Source organism: Scleropages formosus, chromosome 2 (genome assembly GCF_900964775.1).
Source record: "Scleropages formosus chromosome 2, fSclFor1.1, whole genome shotgun sequence".
Taxonomy (NCBI): domain Eukaryota; kingdom Metazoa; phylum Chordata; class Actinopteri; order Osteoglossiformes; family Osteoglossidae; genus Scleropages; species Scleropages formosus.
The window spans coordinates 43,192,732-43,216,624 of NC_041807.1; the positions used below are offsets into that span (position 1 = coordinate 43,192,732).

The 23,893-nt window shown below is 45.2% G+C and overlaps 1 protein-coding gene across 1 annotated transcript in view; it reads left to right on the forward strand.

Annotated features, from left to right (window-relative positions):
• The window catches only part of LOC108931207 (sodium- and chloride-dependent GABA transporter 2-like), a 42,970-nt gene continuing 19,077 nt past the window's right edge, over nucleotides 1–23,893 (forward strand). Inside the window, exons 1-9 of the mRNA XM_029247139.1 lie at nucleotides 1–193; nucleotides 15,056–15,190; nucleotides 17,337–17,477; nucleotides 19,802–19,889; nucleotides 20,427–20,559; nucleotides 20,686–20,820; nucleotides 22,057–22,160; nucleotides 22,314–22,438; nucleotides 22,544–22,656. Of these exons, the coding sequence (XP_029102972.1) occupies nucleotides 1–193; nucleotides 15,056–15,190; nucleotides 17,337–17,477; nucleotides 19,802–19,889; nucleotides 20,427–20,559; nucleotides 20,686–20,820; nucleotides 22,057–22,160; nucleotides 22,314–22,438; nucleotides 22,544–22,656 (1,167 nt within the window). The remainder of the gene's footprint in view (nucleotides 194–15,055; nucleotides 15,191–17,336; nucleotides 17,478–19,801; nucleotides 19,890–20,426; nucleotides 20,560–20,685; nucleotides 20,821–22,056; nucleotides 22,161–22,313; nucleotides 22,439–22,543; nucleotides 22,657–23,893) is intronic.

Genomic DNA, 23,893 nt, shown 5'->3' on the forward strand with positions numbered 1-23,893 from the left:
ATGAAGAGCTGCGAACCACAGGTTCAGTTCACCCTGAGCACCCTGGAGGACCCCAGAAAGGACCTTGAACCCCCAACCCAGGGACGTGAACATTGGGCAAACAAGATGGAGTTCCTACTGGCTGTGGCAGGACAGATCATCGGCCTGGGCAACGTGTGGAGGTTCCCCTACCTGTGCTACAAGAATGGAGGTGGTGAGTGCAGAAGCACATAGGACTCAGCTATAATACTCAGCATCTCTAATAACACGGTGATCCCTCGTGTGGCTCAACACTCAACTAATGTGTAACTGTTTTTAGACCTGCTTTTTGTTCAGCAATCAGAGACACTTAGGAAATCTAATCTGATACTTATGGAGTCTCCTTTAATGGTTACTTCACAGCAATCTGTCAAATGGATTCAGGTTCATGAATAGATTTGTAGTCTCATTCCATCTACATGTGGTCTGTCTTTTGTGGCAGTGAGTCAATATCATTCTCTCATTTCATATGAAGTGAAAGAGTTCAGCCTGACCTAGCGCTTCCTCTCAGCTTTGTTCTTGCATTGCAGTCAAAGCCTGTACTGGGTATCTGAAGTTCAGACCAGAACGCTTTTGCAGAACTCTTCATAAGTTCTAGCTGACTATCTTCTTCACTGGACTTTGCATCATCCATGGTTCATTTAAATTACAGTTTCAAGATCTGAATTTGGTTGTTTGAATGGTGAAGGCAGTTTGTAGAACCTGCATGTTGAGCACACAATCAGTGCCTTTTTAATTGTTTTCTGTCTTTGCAACATTGCATTGCTCAGTGGACACACTTTCTGTCATCGTTTCCCCCCAGAGAGGCAACAGATCCAATTGCAGGTCCTCAGCTGTTTATTCAAAGGGGCAGGCTAAATGTCGTGGTCCAAAAAAAGGTAAAGGGTCACCGAGGAGCAAACATGGTTACAGGGAAGATCGTAGTCCAGAAATGAGCTGTGAGTCAGAAAACCAGGGAGACGATGACAGAGGCAGACAAGGGAACACTGAGGGAGTTGAGAACAGGTTTGAACACAACGATTGTAGGGTGAATGGAGGTCATTTTATTTTTTAATAGAGCACTCTTCTCATGCAGTGACAGAGCGCTTTAACACAGGCATGCAGCAAGAAAAATTGATACAAACAAAGACAGTCAACTAATGGCTACCATAATGAAGAAATTATAGCGCTATAAGTATACCTACTGGCCACTGGAGAAAGGAACAAAAACTCCCAACTGAAAGTTGAGGGAGAAAAACCTCTGGGGGTCCACAGGCCAGTGGTTGCCCACCCCTCCTGGGCATTCTAGAAAACAATTTGTAAGCCAGTGTTTAACAAGTAATTATAATGTTGGTAAATGGCATCTTGGATCCCCGACTCGGCATAGAAAGTCTCGATCATCACAGCAGATGGACATCATCCTCTGTCAGCATGGGATTCGTCTGTCACCACTGGCCAGCCTCCTCAGGTCTTATGTAGCGAGGTAGTGCTCAACGAGAAGATAGGACAGAGTTAGTAATTTGTTAAAGTAACTTTAAAATGCATTTTTTGTAAAGGTAATAAAGTAACCAAGGCAGGTTGAATTAAATTATGAGGTGGAATACCTGAGTGAACACACACACACATTTTCAGAACCACTTGTCCCATATGGGGTCACGGGGAACCGGAGCCTACGGGGCAACGCAGGGCGTAAGGCCGGAGGGGGAGGGGACACACCCAGAACGGGACGCCAGTCCGTCGCAAGGCACCCCAAGCAGGACTCGAACCCCAGACCCACCGGAAAGCAGGACTGTGGCCCAACCCACTGCGCCACCACACCCCTACCTGACTGAACATATAAGTCTTAAGTGGGGATTTGAAAACAGAAATAGACAGGGCATTTCTGACAGTAACTGGTAGACTATTCCACAGTTTAGGTCCTCTATAACTAAAGGCACGACCTCCTACTGAGGTCTTAATGATCACAGGTACTTTAAGGTAACCTGCATCTAAGGAATGGAGTTATTGTCCTGGGATATAAAGATTAATGATCTCACAAAGGTAAGCCAGAGCAATGCCATGTATTGCCTTATAGGTCAAGAGTAGGATTTTATAATCAACTCGATAAGAGACTGGGAGCCAAAGCAAGGATTTAAGTACCAGTGTTATATGGTTGTACTTCCTAGTTCTAGTAAGAATTCTCACAGCAGCATTTTGTACCAACTGTAGCCTGGATACAGTCTGGCACGGACAACCCGACAATAAAGCATTACAGTAATCCAGCCTGCTGGAAACAAAAGCATGAACCAGTTTCTCAGAATCCCGTCTACAAAGGAATCGTCACATTTTAGCTATGCTTCTTGAGTGAAGCAAGCACGACTTAGTCAAAGCATTTACATGCAATACAAATGACAGCTTTCCATCCATCAGGACACCCAAATCCTTGACACAATCGGTACACTTGAAGGTGATTGATCGATCGAGTTTAAGCATCACCACCCACCACAAGTACCTCTGTTTTACTGGCATTTAGAAAAAAAAAAAAAAAAAAAAAACTCATCCATAATTTTATACTGGTAAAACAGTTAACGACATCACATGTGATGGATCATCAGGCTTGAACCATACATAAAGCTGTGTGTCATCAGCATACAAATGGAAATTAACATTGTGCTTACGAATAATATCACCCAGTGGTAACATGTAAAGTGAGAAAAGTAATGGACCCAACACAGAGCCCTGCGGCACACCATACTGAACCGTAGTTGAGACGGAGAGGGTGCAGTCATCAGATTTCAGTACAAATTGTTTTCGGTCAGCTAAATACAATTCAAACCACTTCAGAACGGTACCTCTTAGTCCAACCAGGTTTCCAAGTCTGCTCAGTAGGACACTATGGTCTACAGTATCGAATGCAGCACTTAAGTCCAGTAACATAAGAATAGAGATCTGACCAGCATCAGAAGAAATGAGAATATCATTAACAACACATGTGAGTGTCGTTTCAGTGCTGTGACCAGTGCGGAAGCCAGACTGAAATTTTTCAAATATATTATGATTTAGATATTTTACAATTTTGGAAGCTACGATTTTTTCTAGAATTTTGAATAAAAACAGTAGATTGGAGATAGATCTGTAATTACATGGGTTATTACAATCTAGATCCGATTTCTTTAGTACGGGTCTAATAAAGGTGATTAAAAGCTTTTGGAACACAGCCATTTAGTAATGACGTATTAACAATATTAACAATAGGTTCTGCAAGCACAGAAACTGCAGCTTTCAGTAATTTAGTGGGGATTGGGTCTAAAGGACAGGTAGTACCTTTCACAGAGCGAATTAGCATGGTAATTTCCTCTACAGTTATTACGTCAAAACTACTGAGATGGTGGGGATGACCAATATTATGATCGTCAGAAACGCTTATGCCGGCTAAAACCGAACTAGAAGGCACTATGGATTTGCGGATATTCTAGGTTATGACGACATCGAGTGTATGGTTACAGGAATGAGTAGGACCCTTAACAACTTGAGTAAAACTGATGGTGTTTAAGAGAGACATAAAACTATTGGCAAGAGTATCCAACCACACGTCTATATGAATATTGAAATCACCCATCAGGATAATTTTTTCGCGATTAATGACTAAATCGGTTATGAAGTTACTAAATTCCTTGAGAAAAGAGGAGTACGGTCCAGGTGGACGGTAGATAAGGAATATGATTATTGGGTTTTGACTTGAAATCTAGCTGTAGAACTTCAAATGAGGTAAAATTATCACAGTCTCTCGGTGTTATTTGTAATGAACAAGATTCATAGAAATAATCATATCCCTCCAGAGCGGCTTCTATTAGCGGAATCGTATCGGACTCACTGAGCAGGTTTCGGTAAGAAAGAATAGATCAGACTTGTAATTTAATATTGTAACGACCCGCGTTACTGAGTTTTAGCGGGAATATAAGGGGGTGTTTGCGTCTGCCTGGGGGAAAAGAGGAGAGAGAGCCTGGGGGCGCTGAGCAGGCTGGGAAGGCTGGCTGCAGGCGCAGGTCCTGGAGGAAATGGGGTCCTCGGACCGAGAGCATTATTTCCCTGGTGCTGGTGTTCAAATAAATCGTTCATCATGAATGCTGCCTCTGCGTCCTTCTTTGCCCCATCCAAACCCTTTGTATATTTTGGCTGCACTTAGCGCTTTTATTTAAAGTTTTGAGGCCCACACTGGACAAAGCACAAGAAACCCCATCACATGAGAAATGACCACTGGTACCAGAGAGAGTAACAGACTCATCAATACACACAGCTACTAAAGGAGATGACCCATGGATGAGTCAGTCCTGCATCTTGCGGGCCAAGTTCTGGGACAGAACAAACGAACCCCTCCAGTTGAGGTGTACACCATCACGTGTGAAAAATCTGGGCCTTTCCCAGAAATCATCCCAGTTCTTAACAAATGATATACGATTAGAGAGGCACCACGTCTCCAACCATGTGTTAAAGGGCATCAGTCTACTGTAGACTATGTCCCCCATGAAGAGTCTAGGTAAAGGACGAGACACTATTAGATTACGACATTTCCTTCTGGCCTTGTTACACATAGAAATAAATCGGCTCTTTAACACCTCAGACTGCTGGTAACAAATATCATTCCCACCAACATGCACCATCATAGCCGACATGGCACTATTGGCCAGAGAACTGACACGAGCTGCCATGTTGGACACATGTGCGTGTGGGAAACACTTCACCTTTACACTTCGATTACCAGGCCCCCAAACCTTAACATTTCGGAGAGCCAAATCCCCGAAAATGAGCACATTATTATTAGGTGAACTGCTTAAAGCCGAATATCTATTTTGGGTTTGGACGGGAGAACCTGAACAAGGAACCCGTGCCTTAGGCTTTGCTTTATTCAACTTACTCTGAACAGTAACCCAGTCGCCGTGAAAGCACTCAGGGGTACCCGGCTTCTCATTAGTTGTACTGGGGCCTGTAAGCGTTGACGTCGAGTTCGACACTACGGAGGCATCGGGACGCACCGAGTCCAACCAACTCTCCGTTTCTCATATAGAAATCAAATTCTTAATGCGCTCTTCTAAATCGCAGACCTTCCGCACCAAGTGATTACGCATTTTGAGCAAATGAAATGTTCTACAATGTCAGCAGCTGCAACCAAACAAAACATGTTACATGATACACAACACACAGGTGTGCCATTAGACGATACATTCAGGATAGAACTTACGTCGAACAGGGACTCCATTCTTTCCAAAGATGCCGTCTTAGCGACTGGTGTGTGACTCCTCGCTCTGGACGCTCTCAACGATCCACAATCCGTTGCGTCTGAAGCACCCCTTTATACTCCCATTCCTTCATCAGCCGCAGGTGTCTGTGGTTGCGTCGGAGCGTGACGCTTTCACTTTTGATGGGTTTTGTTACAGTATTTTTAGTCAGTTAAAAGTCCATTACAAAGTTTTGTATTGCATTTTCATGCAGCCACATTGTCAACATTTGGAGATAATGCAGATATAGACGTGTTTTGCTGTACCTCCAAATGGGGACGGAAGGGTGATGCTCTCAAGTGCATGTGAATGTTTATTTACATTTATTCATTTAACAGATGCTTTTCTCCAAAGTGATGTACATCTCATAGAAAAAAAAATACAATTTGTGTATTACGTTAGGAGAAAGAGATATAGCTGCAGATGTATGATTCTTAAGTAGTTTGCTTCTTTCCACCATATGCACCAATGTTCATCACACGAGTAGCTACATAAAACTCAGAATACTGATAATTCCTGATCACCTTCCTACTAATTTTTTTTTTTTTTTTTGAGATACACAAACATTTACATACATTACAAGAGTACCTGTATAAAGGTTTATCCAGGCATAACCTTAAAGTTATGGTGCATGAACATTTACACCTTACATGAACTTAAGAAAGTATAAGTGAAGTGAGTCCAGAAGAGGTGAGTTTTCAGACCCTATTTAATAAATGTGGACAGATTTCAGTGTGAGAGGGGGAGATCATTCCACAACAACAGAGCCAAAACCAAGAACCTCCGTGCTTTACCTTTCGTGCGTGGGACCAACTAACAGGCAGATGTGGAAGGGCATAGCAGTCTGGTTGGGGTTCAGCGGTTGATCAAGTCCTGAAAATATCTGGAAGCAGATATAACGATGCGTTTGTAGACAGTAACCAGGGTCTTAAATTTGATCTGGGCGGCTATTGGAAGCCATTGCAAGCCATTGCAGAGAAACGAGTGGAAGAGATACATGGGAATGCTTCGGCAAGTCAAACACAACTCGGGCAGCAGCATTCTGTATAAGCTGTAGAGGTTTTGCAGGATGTATCTGCAGGTCCGGGTTGTGGCTTTGATGCGCTGAGAGAAAGATAGACTTGAGTCAAGCATTGCTCCCTTCCAGTTGGGAGATGTAGGATCTCTGTTTTGGAGAGGTTGAATTGGAGGCAGTGATAAGAGATCCATGCAGAGATGTCCAACAGGCAGGCAAGTGGAAAAGAGCAGAAGAGTTGTGTATTATCAACGTAGCAATGGTATTTGAATCCATGGGAGGCAATGACCAGGCCGAGGGAGGAGGTGTAGATTGAGAAGAGGACCCATTACTGAGCCCTGTGGGACATCGGTTGAGAGAGACAGAGGAGAAGAACGGGAGTGCCGCCAAATCATTTGATAGGATCTGTCAGATAGGTAGGACTTAGACCATCCTAGTGCCATTCCTTTGATCCCCAACTGACTAAAACAGGGGAGTAGAATTTGGTGGTTGACAGTGTCAAATGCTGCAGACAGATTGAGGAGGATGAGGACTAAGGAGAGGGAGGTGACTCTAGCCCATTGGAGAGAATCAACTACTGCCAAGAACGCCGTCTCAGTGGAATGACCAACTATGAATCCAGATTGATATCCGTTGAGGAGATGGCTCCAGTTGAGGAATTCAAATAGTTGATCACAGGCTGGTCATTCTAGAGTTTTTGACAGGGAGGAGAGCAGGGAGACTGGCCTGTAGTTTTGGACTGAGTTAGGATCCGGAAAGGGTTTCTTTACCAGAGGTGAAATTTACATTTACATTTATTCATTTAGCAGACGCTTTTGTCCAAAGCAACGTACATTTCAGCAAAAGTACAATTTATGCATTACATTAAGAGAAGGAGACATTGCTGCAGGCATGAAAGTCTCAAGCAAACCTAGTTTGTTACCTACCACTTGCTGCACCGAGGTTCATCGTTCGAGTAGGTGCATAAAACACAGGATAGACAAATCCCGATACCCTCCCACCATTTTTTTTTTTTAAATATTGTAAGATACACAAATAAGCAAGTACAGTGCCAGAGTAGTGTCTAAATAAAGGTTGTATCTGGGGATGCTTATGGAGTTACAATGCGTGAACAGTTACACTGTAAATGAGCTAGAGAGATCTTGGACAAAGTGGATCTGGAAAAGGTGAGTTTTCAGACCCTTCTTGAATACAGACAGCGTTTCTGCAGTTCTGAATGACAGGGGAAGATCATTCCACCACAACAGACCCAGAACCGAGAACCTCCAAGCTTTACCTTTCATGCGCGGGACCACCAAGTGAGCAGAAGTAAATGACCGAAGGGGCATGGCTGGGGTGTAGCGGTTGATTAAGTCTTGTAAATAGCTGGGAGCAGTTCTATTGATGCATCTGTACACAGTAACCAGGGTTTTGAATTTGATTCGGGCAGCTATAGAAAGCCGGTGCAGAGAAATGAGTAGAGGAGATACATGGGAGCGCTTTGACAAATCAAACACAGCTCGTGCAGCAACATTCCGTAGAAACTGCAGAGGTTTGATGGCAGTAGCAGGAAGGCCACAGAGGAGAGAGTTGCAGTAGTCCAGACGGGAAGTCACCATGACCTGGACAAGTAGTTGAACAGAGTCAGTAGTGAGATAGGGACGGAGCCTACGAATATTATGCAGGATGTATCTGCAGGACCGGGTTGTGGCTTCGATATGTTGAGAGAATGACAGACTCGCATCAATCGTTACTCCCAGACTCTTAACCAAGGAGGTAGGCGAAATGAGTGAGTTGTCCAGTTTGATCAACAGATTGTGACAAGAGGATAGGCCAGCTGGGAGGTAAAGAATCTCTGTTTTGGAGAGGTTGAGTTGGAGGTGGTGATCATACGTCCATGAAGAGATGTCCGAGAGTCAGGCAGCAATACATGCGGAGATGACTGATGCACTAAGTGGAAAGGAAAGGAAGAGCTTGGTATCATCAGCATAGCAGTGGTATTTGACTCCATGAGAGGCTATGACTGGACCAATGGAGGAGGTGTAGACGAGAAAAGAAGAGGACCCAATACCAAGCCCTGCGGAACACCGGTTGAGAGAGGCAGAGCAGAAGAACGAGACCTCCGCCAGACCACTTGATAGGATCTGTCAGAGAGGTTGGACTCAAACCATCTTAGTGCTGCACCTTTGATCCCAAGTTGACTAAGAGAGGAGAGTAGAATCCAGTGATTGACAGTGTTGAATGCTGCAGACAGATTTAGGAGGATGAGGACCGATTAGAGGGAGGCAGCTCTAGCAGCTTGAAGAGTGTCAGATACTGGCAGAAGGGCAGTCTCAGTGGAGTGACCAACTTTGAAACCAGACTGATAACCATCGAGGAGGCTGTTCCAGGTGAGGAAATCAGACAGTTGATCACAGGCTGCCTGCTCTAGGGTTTTAGACAGGAAGGAGAGGAAAGAGACCGGTCTGTAATTTTCAACCAATTTGGGGTCCAGGGAGGTTTTTTTTTAAACAGAGGTGAAATTAGAGCTGTTTTGAAGGCAGCTGGGAAACAGCCAGAAGAGAGTGAGGAGTTGAAGATTGTAGAAATGAAGGAGGAGAGTTGTGGGGAAATGTTCTGAAGGAGTGATGATGGGATCAGATCAAGTGAGCAGGTGGTGGCTCTGTGCAATATCAGGAGGTCAGCGACTTCAGATTTGGAGAGCGGCTTGAATTTGGAGAGGACAGCTACGCTGGGGAGGTCCAGCATGAACCGGGCAGGTTGGTGGTGAGAATATGTCAGTGATCACTTTGACTTTATCTCCGAAAAACAAAGCAAAGTCTTCAGCAGTAAGAGAAGAGGGAGGAGGAGGTGGTGGGGGACACAGAAGGGATGAGAAGGTGGCAAAGAGTCTGTGGGAATTGGGACACGGAGAGATCAAAGGACTGTAGGAGCAACAGAAGGCTGCTTGCATGAATGTCATCGACATGCAGGTTGAAGTCACCCAGGAGAATCAGTGGAAAGTTGTCCCCTGGCAGAGAGCTCAACAAGATGTCAATGTCATCTAAGAAGTGACCAAGAGGGCCAGGAGAGCGATAAAGGACAACCACAACAAGTGTGATTGGGGCAGTGATAGAGACATTCGAATGAGGACAGATCATGCAAGTGAAGAGGAAGAATAGAGTATTCCCAATGGAGAGAGATGAGCAGGCCTGTGCCTCCACCTCTGCCAGAGGAACGAGAGGTGTGAGAGAAGGAATAGTTTGTAGAGAGTGCTGCAGGTGTGGCTGAGTTGCCTGGGGTGATCTAGGTTTCAGTTAGGGCAAGGAGGTCCAGTGAGAGATGGGAGGCATAGGCTGGTATAAAGTCAGCTTTTCTCACAGCAGCCTGGCAGTTCCAGAGACCCATGGAGAAAGTAAAGCAAGATGAAAGGTTTGACAGGTGAGGATAAACCAGATTACTGTAGCAGCGAGAGCGCCCAGGTCTCCGGCGGTGGCAAGATTGCACCGCTCACTTACTGTAGAAGACTTTGATGGTCGACATGTTGGACGCATGATCCCTTGCGGACAGCTGTACTGGTGGCCTTCCTCAGTGGACTCCTGCAGGTAGTCTCCATTGTCTTTGCACCCCGAGTCTTCGCACCAAGAAGCTGCTGCAACGGGTCACCAGCTGCTTTTTAAACTGGGCTACTGCCACCATGAACAGCAGCTACGCACCTCCAACGCAAAATAAAATGCACAGTTTTGAAGGCAGATAGGAAGCAGACAGAGGAGAGCGAGGAGTTGATGATCTTAGAGATGAAGGTGATGAGTTGCGGGGAGATGTTCTGTAGGACTGAGGACAATGGGATTTGACAAGCAAGCAGGTGGTGGCTCTTTCTGATATCAGGAGATTTCAGGTGATGCAATCAACAGGGTGAAGCTGAGAACTTGTCCATGATCGCAATTGACTTTGTCTCTGAAAAACAAAGCAAAGTCATCAGCAGTGAGAGAAGAAAGAGGAGAGGGCAGCAGAGGACACAGTAGGGATGAGAAGGTAGCAAAGAGTCAGTTTTTTTCTAGTTACATTTTGTTGTGGAAGAAGGTTGTTTTAGCTGAGGAGACGGTAGAGTGAAAAGTAACTAAGAGTTGTTTGTAGACATTCAGGTTTTTATGCAGAACAGAGGACATGGGGATGGCTGGACCCAAGTGCAGGATCGTTTGTCAAGGACCTGTAGGGACCAAGAATGGGTGAGTGGCTCCCTGTAACCAGTGCCTCTACTCCTCTACAGCCAGCTCGATAGCTAACAATTCTGTATTACTGATGTTGTAATTGTGTTTGGCGGGCAACAGCTTAGGCAAAAAATATGTACATAGGTGGAGCATGGCTGGGGCTCCCTGTCTCTGCGACAAAACCGCCTCTACACCCACAGTGGAGGCATCCACATCGACAACAAAAGGTAACGACAGATCAGGGTGCCTAAGGATCAGGGCAGTCGTAAAATGTTATTTGAGGTCCTGGAATGCCTCAAGAGCTTCTGGCTGCCAGGTGAACTGGGATCCTTTATCCTTGAGGAGAGGGGTGAAGAGAGCAGCGAAGCTACTAAAATTGCAAATGAACTGACAGTTAAAAGTTTGCGAACCCCAAAAACCACTGTAGAGCATTCACAGAGGTTGGACAGGGCCAATCTAGCACTGCCTGGGCCTTAGCTGGGTCCATTGCCACCCCATCTGGGCCAAGGATGAAACCCAAGAAGGCCACATGCTCCTGGTGAGAAAGGCATTTCTCAGACTTAACGAAGAGGCTGTTGTCTATTAAGTGGCTGAGCACCTGTCTCTCGTGTGCCACATTCTCAGTCATAGAACATGAGCACACCAGGATGTCATCAAGATAAACAAGTACACACTTATTCACAAAATTCGCCAGCACATGATTTATAACGGCCGGGAATACAGAGGGAGCATTAGTTAGATCGAAGGGCATGACCAGGTATTCATACTGGCCCAGGGCGGTGCTAAACACTGTCTTCCATTCAGCCCCCTCCCTTATATGGATTAGATGATACGTGTTGCGCAGATCTAATTTAGTGAAAACCCGTGCACCGTGGACCTGTTCTAGCATGGCCGTGATTAATGGCAAGGGATGAGATTATTTTACAGTGATCTCATTGAGACTTCTGTAGTCAATACAGGGGCTTAAACCGCCGTCTTTGTTCCCCAGAAAGAAGAAACCTGCCGAGGGCAGTGAGGTTGACTACCTAATGATACCCAAGGACATAACCTCAGTCACATACAGTATTCTTCCTTGGCCTTCTATTCTGGTAGGGACAGTGAGTAAACCTGGCCTCTTGGAGGGGAGGTTCCCGGATGGAGGTCAATGGTGCAGTCCTTTGGACGGTGTGGAGATTGGGCAGACGTGTGTGATTAGCTAAAGTTCTCCATGAGGTTTGTATATTCCTCTGGTACAGCCAGAGGCTACGTGAACCCAGGGCTCTTGATCGACGTAGCTCGGCAAGGTAACAACAGGCAAGAGGAGGCGCACTGCTCTCGCTATGAAATCAACTCCTTGGAACTCCAGGAGAACACAGGGTCATGTTGAGTCAGCCAGGTGTACCCCACAATGACTGGCATGTCAGGGGACATAAAAAGAAAAAATGAGAGCGTTTCCCTATGGCAAGCCCCTATCTGAAGCTCAAGCCCCTGTGTGTGGGACTCCACCACACCCTTCCCCAGTGGTTGCCCGTCAAGCGCATTAACCTGTAACTTAACGTCACAGCTTTGTGTGGGAATGCCGTGTGACTTCGCAAAAATGATGTCCATGAAGCTAGTAGCTGCTTCGGAGTCTATGAACGCGTGCATGACTATCTGGTGGGCACCTCCCTCCCAGTACAGAACGATTGGAACAATCAGCTGTGAGGCTGGAGGAGGGGGGGGGTCAGTCACCCAATGGCATTTACAGGAGGCTCCGGTTGAGGGGTGACCAGGAAATGGCTGGAACCAACACAGTAGAGGCAAAGGCCCTTTTGAGGACGTCACTGTCTTTCAGTGGTGGTCAGGTATCCTCACCCTGACCCCCAAGGGTGTTGGGGCATCCCCTGTGGTCAGCTGGGATATTGTAGATACTCATGAGCCAGGTTGTCCAAGGCGATAGCATGCCATATAAATTAATCCAGAATCTGGTCTTTACCTCAGGAGGCGAGCTGAGGATTTGTTGGTGGAGCAAGGTTGACACCTGGTGGTGATCCAGGGTCTGGCAGTGAAGCTCGAGTTGTCTCAGCTCTCAGATCTGTTTCCAAACTCAACAAATGTTAGAGTTTCTGCAGAGTGCTTTTTAGGTATCTGATCACTGCTGGGTCCATGTTAAAGGTGGAATCTTCTGTCATGTAGAACAGAGGATGTGGCGACAGCTGGACCCAAGTGCAGGATCGTTTCTGAGGAACTGAGGGGTCTGGCGAGTTCTCATTGTCAGGGACAGGCAAAGAATCACAAGGACCTATGTACGTAGTCAGGGGTGAATGGTCAGAAGCTGGCAAATGAAGAATTGGGACTTGGAATAAAGGAGATGAGGACAGTGCAAAGGAGGTCTGTTGTCTCATTGAGATTCCACTGGTGCAAAGGAGCTGAGGAGAACCTTTTGAAGCTGAATGCTCTAATTGTCATCAAGTGCTTGATCGACATCAGGTGCTGTCGATTGCAGTGTGGGTGTGGACATGGTACAGGTCCGTGAGAGTCTTGGATTTTCGCCATTGTCGTTCTGCATCCCGGAGTTTGGTCCTGTTAGCACGTAATGTACCAGTCAGCCGTGGGGTGGCACTGGGGTGTGCTAGGTCTGGAAGTTAGTGGACAGAGAGAGTCAAGAGAGAAAGATAAGGCAGAGAGGAAAATGTCAGTAGCATTGTCTGTTGCGGGTGTGGCTGTGTTGTCTGGGGTGATTCAGGTTTCCGTTCAGAGCCAGGAGGTCCAGTGAGAGATGGGAGGCATAGACTGACATGAAATCATCCTTCCTCGCAGCAGACTGGAAGTTCCAGAGTCCCATGGAGAAGTTGAAGCAGAATGGAAGGTTTGACAGACAAGGATAAACCAGATTATTGTAGCAGCAGAAGCGTCTGAGTCTCTGGTATCGCACAGTTTGGTTGCTGTAGGCAACTTTGATGTTTGACATATTTGACACATGGTCCCACGCGGAACACAATGGTGATCAATTCAATTCAATTCAGTTTATTTTTATAGAGCGCTCTTCTTACGCAGTGACACAGAGTGCTTTAACACAGGCATAAGGCAAGAAAAACAGATACAAACAAAGAAGATTACCATCATAAAGTACTTTTATAGAGGTAAAAGTATGCCTACTGGCCACCAAGAAAAGGAACAAAAACTCTCAACTGAAGGTTGAGGGAGAAAAAAACCTCTGGGGGTCCACGGGCCAGTGGTTGCCCACCCCTCCTGGATATTCTAGAACGTAACAATCGTAAGCCAGTGTGTAACAAGTAATAATGATATTGTTGCTAAATGGTATCTTGGATCCCCAGCTCAGCATGGAACGTCTCGTTCGCCATAGCAGTTGGACATCATCCTCTGTCAGCATGGGATTCATCTGTCACCACTGGCTGGCCTCCTCAGGTCTTATGTAGCGAGGTAGTGCTCAACAAGAAAAAAGAACAGAGTAATTTGTTACTTAAGTTAATTTATTATGCATTTTTATAAAGGTCACCAAATTCACATAGTAGCAGAGGCTCCCTTGGTGGACTCCCACAGATAGACTCATTTGTCTTTGCACCCCAAGTCTTCGCACCTAGCAGCTGCCGCTATGGATCACAAACTGCTATTTAAACCAGGCTAATTCACGTTAGCTGAGAGTCCAAATTGAATTCGAAACTGCTTCGATAATGGTAACCAAAAAAACAAACACATGCGAGTAATCGATTGACTGAGTCATGCCCACTTTACAGTACAGGACACAGAATTCTTAGCTATGCATGTGCCCTAACAAACTTCAAATACTACTAAATAAATACATAAATAAATAACAACTGCTTGTCCTGAGCAGAGTTGCGGCAAACCAGAGCCTTACCCAGCAACACAGGGCGCAAGGCCGAAGGGGGAGGGGACAAACCCAGGATGGGATTCCAGTCCGTCACAAGGCACTGCAAGTAGGGCTCTAACCTCAGATCTGCCACACGGCAGACACCGGCTGAACCTGCTGTGCCATATATATTGCAATGGCGCTGAGGGGAGTAAATGTGTAAATAGTTGGCATTAGCGTTTATGTGCGTGTACATAGTTGTATGTGGTTTCTGATTGGTTGTCGTTCTATTTATGTTCGGTGTTCGAGAGTGGAATTCTGAGGAGTCCCGGGGGGAACCCCTTAACCATGGGGTGCAGCAGGGGGGCTGGGAGTGGCCCAGGGGGATTCTCAAGTGTTCTGTGTTACTTGTACTGTCTGAAGTGTCTTTGTTAAGACTGCTACTGACTGCTTTCCTTCAAAGAGATTATTGTTAATGATTACTAAGCTTTATCTAAATACAGTGAACTGGGTAAAATCTCTTGCCCTTCATTACAGCAGGGCAGCGTCAAACATTATGAAACCCAGAAGCCTCCACATCTCAGTAAACAGTTCACATTTTTTTTCCATATATATAACATATTCATTTAGCTCATGTTTTTCTCCAAAGCAACTTACAGTGTTAAAGTTCCAATTATTTACCCATTTATATAGCTGGGTAATTTTTACTGGTGCAGTTTTTGGTTGCGTACCTTGCTCAAGGGTGCTACAGCCGGAGGTGAGGATCAAACCTACGACCTTTGAATCCAAACCATGTTCATTGTCTTACGTGCAGCCCTTTGTCCCGCAGGAGCGTTCTTCATCCCCTACGTTGTGTTCCTGTTCACCTGTGGAATCCCCCTCTTCCTCCTTGAGATAGCCCTGGGGCAGTACACCAGCCAGGGGGGCATCACCTGCTGGAGGAAGATCTGCCCCTTATTTCAGGGTAACCTTCAAGGTCAAAGAGAGCTCCTGTCAAGGGTTATTTGGCTGCAAAACCACTTCAAAGGCTGAGCAAGTTTATGATCTTGTTATGTAGACCTTGCACAAATACAAGTGTATTTTTGGATGTGGTCCGATTGCTGTGAGGAGCTTTTGGTAAAAAGATTACGAAGGAAATACTAAGGCATATATTAATATAAACGCAAATGGGAAAGGAGGGTTGCTCATAACTCCTCAGTTTTACTCCAAGATTACAGTCAATAACAGCTTAATAACACAAAGCTCATGGGATTTAATCACTGGCTGAGTTACGTAAAAATCTCACTTCTACCTACGATACATACACACATACAGTATACTCCAAGTGTTTTTTTTTTTTTAATTGACCTTGAACTACATTAAAATTAAAACAAATCTGTAATTTTTGTCATGCTGTCAACACTGTCAACTTTCTTCATCTCCACTGTGGTCTCCTTGCTCTTCTGATTGTTACAGTTACCATTGTTTCCTTCATTCAGCTGGCAACTGCTCTTCTCCAAAATGTGCAAACTGGAAAACATCCATTCAACAACAGACAGAGCGCTCAGATACAAACACAGGATTCTGAAAGCATAGCTTGTTTCATTTGATCACTTTGTTAGCATCCATATTAGTAGCAAATAGCAAAATAAATTGATAAAAGCAGCAGGTGGTGAAGGACTAACTTCAACTCAAAGATGTGAGCAGCAAAAATGAGAAATGGGTCAGAAGAAATGATTTTTGAATGCTTGGAATCTGCAGCTCTGAGGGACACAAGAAACTCATTCCACCACACTGGGGAAAAACCAGACAATTATACACTTTTGATTTTGGACCCTAGTGAGTGGGTCAACTAAGGAGTCAGAGGTGAAGCATCTCAACACTTTTGCTGGGCTGCAGGAAGTTTTGAGGTCCTGTAGGTCTCAGGATCCATTGATTGTATTGTAGACTATTGCCAGAGTGTAGAACTTGATGCAGGTGGCTACAGGAAGCCAATGGAGAGAGACAAGAAAGGGACATACATCGGCGCTGGCACTCAGATTGTGACTGTCACATCCCAGAGGAATAATAACCCCTGCGGCAACAGGAGACGTAACTCTGTCTCATCGGCCCAAAGCCACACACCCAGGGCTTGACAGTAACAACCGCCACCTGCCAAATGCGGGTAGAAAACGGCGATGGGGGGGTAACTCAATCACCCCTACGAGCCACTTTGGTGGACAACGTTTTGGTGGCGTGAAAAAAAAGTAGAATATATACATATAAATGTTTAAAAAAGGTTACCTGTTTTATTAAGCAAGATGAAATTGTTTTTTTTTTTTTGACAGTGTGGATGCACAAAAAAGTTGAACTCATTTTTGTTCAAATAAATTATCAGAAAGTACAGTTACAGTCTCCAGCTACCTTTTGTTTATGTTTGTGGAGGGGGCATTATGGCTAGTGACTTTGGAAAATCACTGGTCACAGTGACTAGTGAGCCAAAAAATTACCGTCAAGCCATGCGCACACTTATTCATAATCTCATACTCAACAATCAACAGCTATAAAAATAACAAAACATACCCAGTGTTGCAGGTTCTTGAGCAGTGCTCTTCTGCATTTCTTGTGATTGCCTAGCGACCCTAGTTTGGCTTCCCAGGTCCTGTACCGTGGGTGTTGTGTTCGAGCCCCGAGTTCTGTCTGTCTATCTCTGTTCTAATCACGTATTTCGGTTTCGTTTATTAACATGCATGAATATCAAGTACACTTCTTTGTTTCATGCTTGTTGTATCACAGCTGCACAGAATTTTCCAGTTTCTACTGTTTACTTATAAATACACTCTGCATGTAAGGGCGTTATACTTTACGTCCGTGTCCAGGCATTACAGCAGCACAAGTCTGTGTTTGTCTCACGTTTCATGGTATTCTGGATCAGATGGATAGGTTTGATGGCAAAAGATAGAAGACCAGGCAGGAGGGAGGTGTATTAGTCAAGGAGAAATATCACCATGACCTGGACCAAGATGTGGGAACAGTGTGATGTAAGGTTTGGGCAGATCCCAAGGAATGGTGTATAGGAGGCATCTGAAAAAACTGAGAAGAACTGAATACTTACGCAGTGTCTCCTTCCTCCTTTTAATTTCTCTCCTCAGGACTGGGCTTTGGATCTCAGGTGGTGGTTTCATACTCCAGCATCTATTACATCATCATTTTGGCTTGGTCCTTCTTCTACCTCTTTGCTTCCTTGAGCTCCAAACTTCCCTGGACCAGCTGTGGAAACTACTGGAACACAGGCACTACAAATTTGCGTGTTTTATTTTATTTTCTTCTTCTCCATTTCTGGTGGGCAACTTCCTCATTGTTAATGAATCTGTTATATTTATTGAATACATTTATATTTTTTCACATTCTTTCATTTAGCAGACACTTCTCTCCAAGGTTCAATTCACAGAGCGCTTGAACACAGGCATAGAGGAAAGAAACAAAAAACATCAGACAAGGAAACAAACTGCAGAACTAGTATAATACATTATCAATGCTTTTATAGAGCTATAAGTATGTGTACTGGCCATGAAGGAAAGGAATAAAAACTCTCAATTGAAAGTCGAGGGAGAAAAAAAAAACTCTGGGGGTCTAAGTGCCAGTGGCTGCCCACCCCCCCCCACTCCTCCTGTGCATTCTAGATTAAAGAAGACTTCTAAGTCAATTTACCGTAATAATGGCATTGTTGCTGTATGGTAATCAAGTCAAAGTGACTTAAACCAAGTGATATGAAGAGTATTACTGATATCTTTTCATCCAAGATGACTTGCAGTTACAGGTCTTTACATTTACATTTACATGTATCTAGTGAGTGGATGGCACCATGGCACAGCGAGTGGCACTGCTGTCTCACAGCGCCTGGGTGGTGTGAGAAGATGTAGGTTTGATCCCCACTCAGTCTGTGTGGAGTCTGCATATTCTCCCCATGCTTGCATGGGTTTCCTCCCACAGTCCAAAGACATGCTGTTCAGGATCCCCCATAGTGTGTGAGTGACAGAGAGCGTGTGTGTTCCACTGATGTATGGACGAGTGACCAATTGTAAGTAGTGTGCCTAGCAGTGTAAGTTACCGCAGTGAATAAGGTGTGTGGACTGATAACACTACATAGAGTTCATTGGAAGTGGCTTTGGAGAAAAGTGTCTGCTAAGTAAATAAATGTAAATCTTTGAGAAATACAATTTGTGCATTGCATTAGGAGAAAGAGACATAGCTGAAGATGTGTGACTCTTAAAAATTGTTTCTTTCCACTTTATGCACTGATGTTCATCACATGAGTAGGAGCATAAAACTCAGAATAGATGATTCCTGATCACCTCCCTACAATTTTTTTTTCTGAGATACACAAACATTTACGTACAATACAGGAGTAGTGGCTGTATAAAGGGTTATCCAGGCATGATCATAAAGTTGTGGTGCATGAACACTTATACCTTACATGAGCTTAAGAGATCATGGGTACAATGCTATGGTGTAAACGATGCTATGTCTCTTTCTCTTAATGTAATGCATAAATTGTACTTTTGCTGAGATGTATGTCGCTTTGGACCAAAGCCTCTGCTAAATGAATAAATGTAAATGTAAAATGTAAATGTAAATGTTCATGGACCGTAACTTCATGATCATCCCCACAAAAGCCTTTACACAGCTACTACTCCTGTATTGTATGTGAATATTTGTTTGTGTAACTTATTATTCAAAAAAAATTTTGTAGGAAGGTTATCAGGATTCATCTGTCCTGCATTTTATGCACCTACTCGTGTGACGAACATTGGCAACTAGGTTTACTTAAGAATCACTTGTCTGCAGCCATGTCTCTTTCACTTAATACAATGCACACATTGTATTTTCGCTGAGATGTATGTAGCTTTGGAGAAAAGCGTCTGCTACATGAATAAATGTAAATGTCTTGGTGAAGTCAGTCTGTAAGAGGTGAGTTTGCAGACCCTTTTTAAATGTGGACAAAAATTCAGCAGTTCTGAGTGAGAGGGGAAGGTTGTTCTACCACAATGGAGCCAAAACTGAGAACCTCCGTGCTTTACTTTTTGTGTGCGGGACCACTGAGGGGGCAGAAGTAGACAAGTGAAGGGGTCTGGTTGGGGTGTAGCGGTTGATAAAGTCCTGTAAATATCTGACAGCAGTTCTATTGATGCATTTGTAGACAATAACTAGGGTCTTGAATTTGACCCGGGCAGCTATAGGAAGCCAGTGCAGAGAAATGGGTAGAGGAGATACATGCGAGCACTTTGGCAAGTCAAACACAACTCGGACAGCAGCGACGTTCTGTATCAGCTGTTGAGGTTTGATGGCAGTTGATGACTTTATCTGAAACCCTATGAATGTGCTCCGAGTCTGCTTTTCTGGGCACCCTGCTTTTATTAGAATACATTATTTTGTAATGTTATTGTTCTTGAGGAATGATTCAATGGGGTACAAAGTCCTTGGCTGCAAACTCATTTGCCTTTGACAGCTCTTATCAATACTGTATCGTGCTCTAGCAATAAAATACAGTCACCAAAAGGACAGGAAATAACACAAACTGTAATGTTTGCTGTTTTTTGTGTTCTGAAACTTCCAGCGATCTGTCTTGAGTTTGACCGGAGGAACATCTCATACAACGGAACATTTGCTGAAAATGCTGCATCACCAGTTATAGAGTTTTGGCAGTGAGTTTAAAAGCTCTGAACTCTCTCAGTTTTCAAATGCAAATAGAGATATTCTGCTAAACCTGAATGACCATGATCCGACAGACCAGCCCCTAACTGGGAGTGGTGATGAAGGTGTGAATTCACAATACACATGTACTTGTACTGAGACACACACACACACATTTTCAGAACCGCTTGTCCCTTACGGGGTCACGGGGAACCGGAGCCTACCCGGTAACACAGGGCGTAAGGCCGGAGGGGGAAGGGGACACACCCAGGACGGGACGCCAGTCCGCCACAAGGCACCCCAAGCGGGACTTGAACCCCAGACCCACCGGAGAGCAGGACTGCGGTCCAACCCACTGCGCCACCGCACCCCCGCTTTGTACTGAGACACAATAAGCCTAATTCTATCATAAATAAACAACACTCAGCTGCAAATTAAAAACTTTTAACTTCACTGGAATGAAAGTTACTTGGGAGAAGGAAATCGTTAGTGGCAACAGTTCAATAATTAATAGGTATATTTCATTAGTATGTAATTATCTCTTCCAGGAGGCGTGTGTTGAACATCTCAGATGGTATCTATAACTTGGGCACTCTAAGATGGGAGTTGGCTCTTTGTCTTCTGCTTTCCTGGATCATCTGCTACTTCTGTGTCTGGAAAGGCGTGAGATCCACTGGAAAGGTGAGAGCCCTGCCTTACACCTACTTGTGATGCCTTGGAATGCCATGGAATTTACCTGACGGTATAACCATTTCCAGAAGGTTACATTTAAACCAGAACATTTCGATGGTGTTCTTTTGCTTTCAGGTGGTATACTTCACAGCCACCTTTCCTTACATAATGCTCTTGATTTTGCTGGTTCGAGGACTCACCCTGCCTGGAGCTAAGGATGGCATCATCTTCTATTTGTACCCCGACATCCATCGTCTCGCTGACCCTCAGGTGCAGCTACCCTATTAAAGGAGCCCAGTTTTCTTTCACACAGAGCTTTTGTGTTGGAGCTCAGGAGAGCTGGATGTTACGTTCACATTTATTCATTTAGCAGATGCTTTTTTCTACGGTGATGTACATCTCCAATATCTAGTTTGCATATTCTATTCTATTCTATTCTATTCTATTCTATTCTGTTTTGTGTCTGCCTGAGTTTCCAATGGGTGTTCTGGTTTCCTCCTCATAGTCCAAAGGCAAACTCTTCAGGAGGATTAGTGACCCTGAAATCATCAATAGTCTGTGTGTGTATGTGTGTGTGTGTGTGTGTGTGTGTGTGTGTGTGTGTGTGTGTGAGAGAGAGAGAGAGAGAGAGAGAGAGAGAGAGAGAGAGAGAGAGAGAGAGAGAGAGAGAGAAAATGAGAGCTCAGAGAGAAAGTGTGCTTCACTGGTGTATGGATGAGTAACTTATTGTAAGTAGTGTATGATAGTATAAGTCATTCAGTGGTGAATAAGGTGTGGGCTGATCATACTACATGTTTACTGGAAGAAGCTTTGGAGAATCTGTATCAACTGTAGAGATTAGGAGAGTAGAGTAGAGGAAATGAGAGTAGAATCCAGTGGTTGACAGTGTCAAATGCTGGTCAACAAGGATGAGGACCAAGGAGTGGGAAGCTGCTCTAGCCGACTGGAGAGCATCAGATACTGCAAGCAGGGTAGTCTTGGTGGAATATCAAACTTTGAACCCAGACTGACAGTAATCAACAAAAACGTTCAGGGTGAGGAACATAGGTAGCTGGTCACAGGCTGCCCATTATACAGTTTAAGTGGAAACTGTAGTTTTCAGCTGAGTCTGGATCCAGGGAGGGTTTCTTTAATGGTGCTGAGATGAGGGCAGTTTTGAAGATAGATGGGAAGAATCAACGGTTTTATCCTCTGGGAGAGAGGTCAACAAAATGTCAAGGTCTTCCAGAAAGCAGCTGGGAGAGCCAAGAGGGTGATAGAGAACAAACACTATGAGTGTGGTCGGGGCAGTGATGGAGATTACATGGCATTCGAAGGAGTTCATGTCAGCTAGGTCAAGAGAAAGGACAGAATTTTCCCACTGAGGAGAGATGAGCAGACTTGTACCTTCACCTCGGCCAGAGGGGCGATGGGTGTGGGAAGTGTTATCTTGTATACTGACAGCCACAGTCCACAGCAAAAGGTTTGAAAACCAGAACGACCCATTCTTGTGTTTTTGACCCTTAGGTATGGATGGATGCTGGAACACAGATATTTTTCTCCTATGCTATTTGTCTTGGCTGTCTGACAGCCCTGGGCAGCTACAACAAGTACAACAACAACTGCTACAAGTGAGTGGAGAACAAAACATCCATTTGACCACATTCATGTGTGTGAAATGTGCCATGGGAGCTAGAGGTCTTGCACAACCCTGTGACCATAACAGGAACATAGATGACAAGTTTCTCAGATCCAGTGCTGGAGCGAAGTGTCCTTTGTTACAGAGACTGCATGTATCTGTGCCTCCTGAACAGCGGGACAAGCTTTGTGGCTGGATTTTCCATCTTCTCTGTGCTGGGCTTCATGGCCCGTGAGCAAGGAGTGGACATCTCTGAGGTGGCTGAATCAGGTGAGGTTGAGGGAACTGAAACCTGAAGAGTTTGCAGTCGAAACCCTGCTAGTCCAAGCCTGCTGTATTGTGAGGTCTGTGATGAACAGTCTGTTTCGCTCCCAGGTCCAGGTCTGGCATTCATTGCGTACCCTCGAGCAGTGGCCATGATGCCCCTGCCTCAGTTATGGGCAGTTTGCTTCTTCATCATGATCATCCTGCTCGGCCTGGACACTGAGGTAAGGCACGTTCTTAACAGAACATACGTTTTGATGTCTACAAGTAATAAGGGACAGCTGGTAGTGTAATGGTTACAGCTGCTGCTATTGGACTCAAACTAAGACACACAGAATGTCTACAACCGCTCGTCCCAAACAGGGTCACAGCGAACCAGAGCCTCACTCAGCAACACAGGGCGCAAGGCTAGAGGGGGAGGGGACACACCCAGGACAGGTCACCCATCTGTCGTAAGGCATCCCAAGCAGGACAATAGGGATAATTCCAACAGGACTGGGGTTTATTAAAGTTCCGTACAATAACATGGACTACTGTCTCGTCTGCAACCAACAGCAGTAACAACTAAAAGAAGTCCAGCAGACCATGTGTGCACAGCCAACTCACACTGCTCCTCTCTCTCAGCTCCCACATGCTCTCCCTCATGCACACTCCCACACCTCTCACGTCACATGCATTCTCGCAACCACACCCTAGATAAAGAACACAATAAAACACAGCTATAACTCACAACCACACACACACACACATTTTCAGAACCGCTTGTCCCATACAGGGTCACGGGGAACCGGAGCCTACCCGGCAACACAGGGCGTAAGGCCAGAGGGGGAGGGAACACACCCAGGACGGGGCACCAGTCCATCGCAAGGCACCCCAAGCGGGACTCGAACCCCAGACCCACCAGACAGCAGGACTGCAGTCCAACCCACTGCACCACCGCACCCCCAACTCACAACCATTTACAATTAAATAACAAATAATACTGAAAGGTATTATACTGTCCTCCCCGTTATGAAAACCGTCTACCCCGAGGGTGCACAATAAAGTCATTTAGATGGACAGGCCTCCACCTTTGTCTTCTTGGCCTTACTTGGTCCTCCCTGGAGTAAGGACCGGGTTTCCCTATTAAATTATTGTCCAGAAAAAAGTCAGATATGGCTCCTGTCGCGGAACACAGGGAGCCGGGATGGCTGAACCCAAGTGCAGCGTTGTTTGTCCGGAGATGAGGGATGAGGGAAGTTTCCGGTGTCGGGGACTGGCGAAGGGTCGGTTGATCAGTGGTCAGGGTCAGACCGAAGATCCATGGACGAGGTCGGGAGACGTAGCGAAGGGTCGGTCGAACGGCGAACAGGACAGGAACAGGATCCGTGGACGTGCTCGGGAAACGAAGCGAGAGTCAAAAACCGGAGGACGTGAAACGAAGCGATGCTTGTGCACGAAGTGTCACAGGAAAGGGCGGTT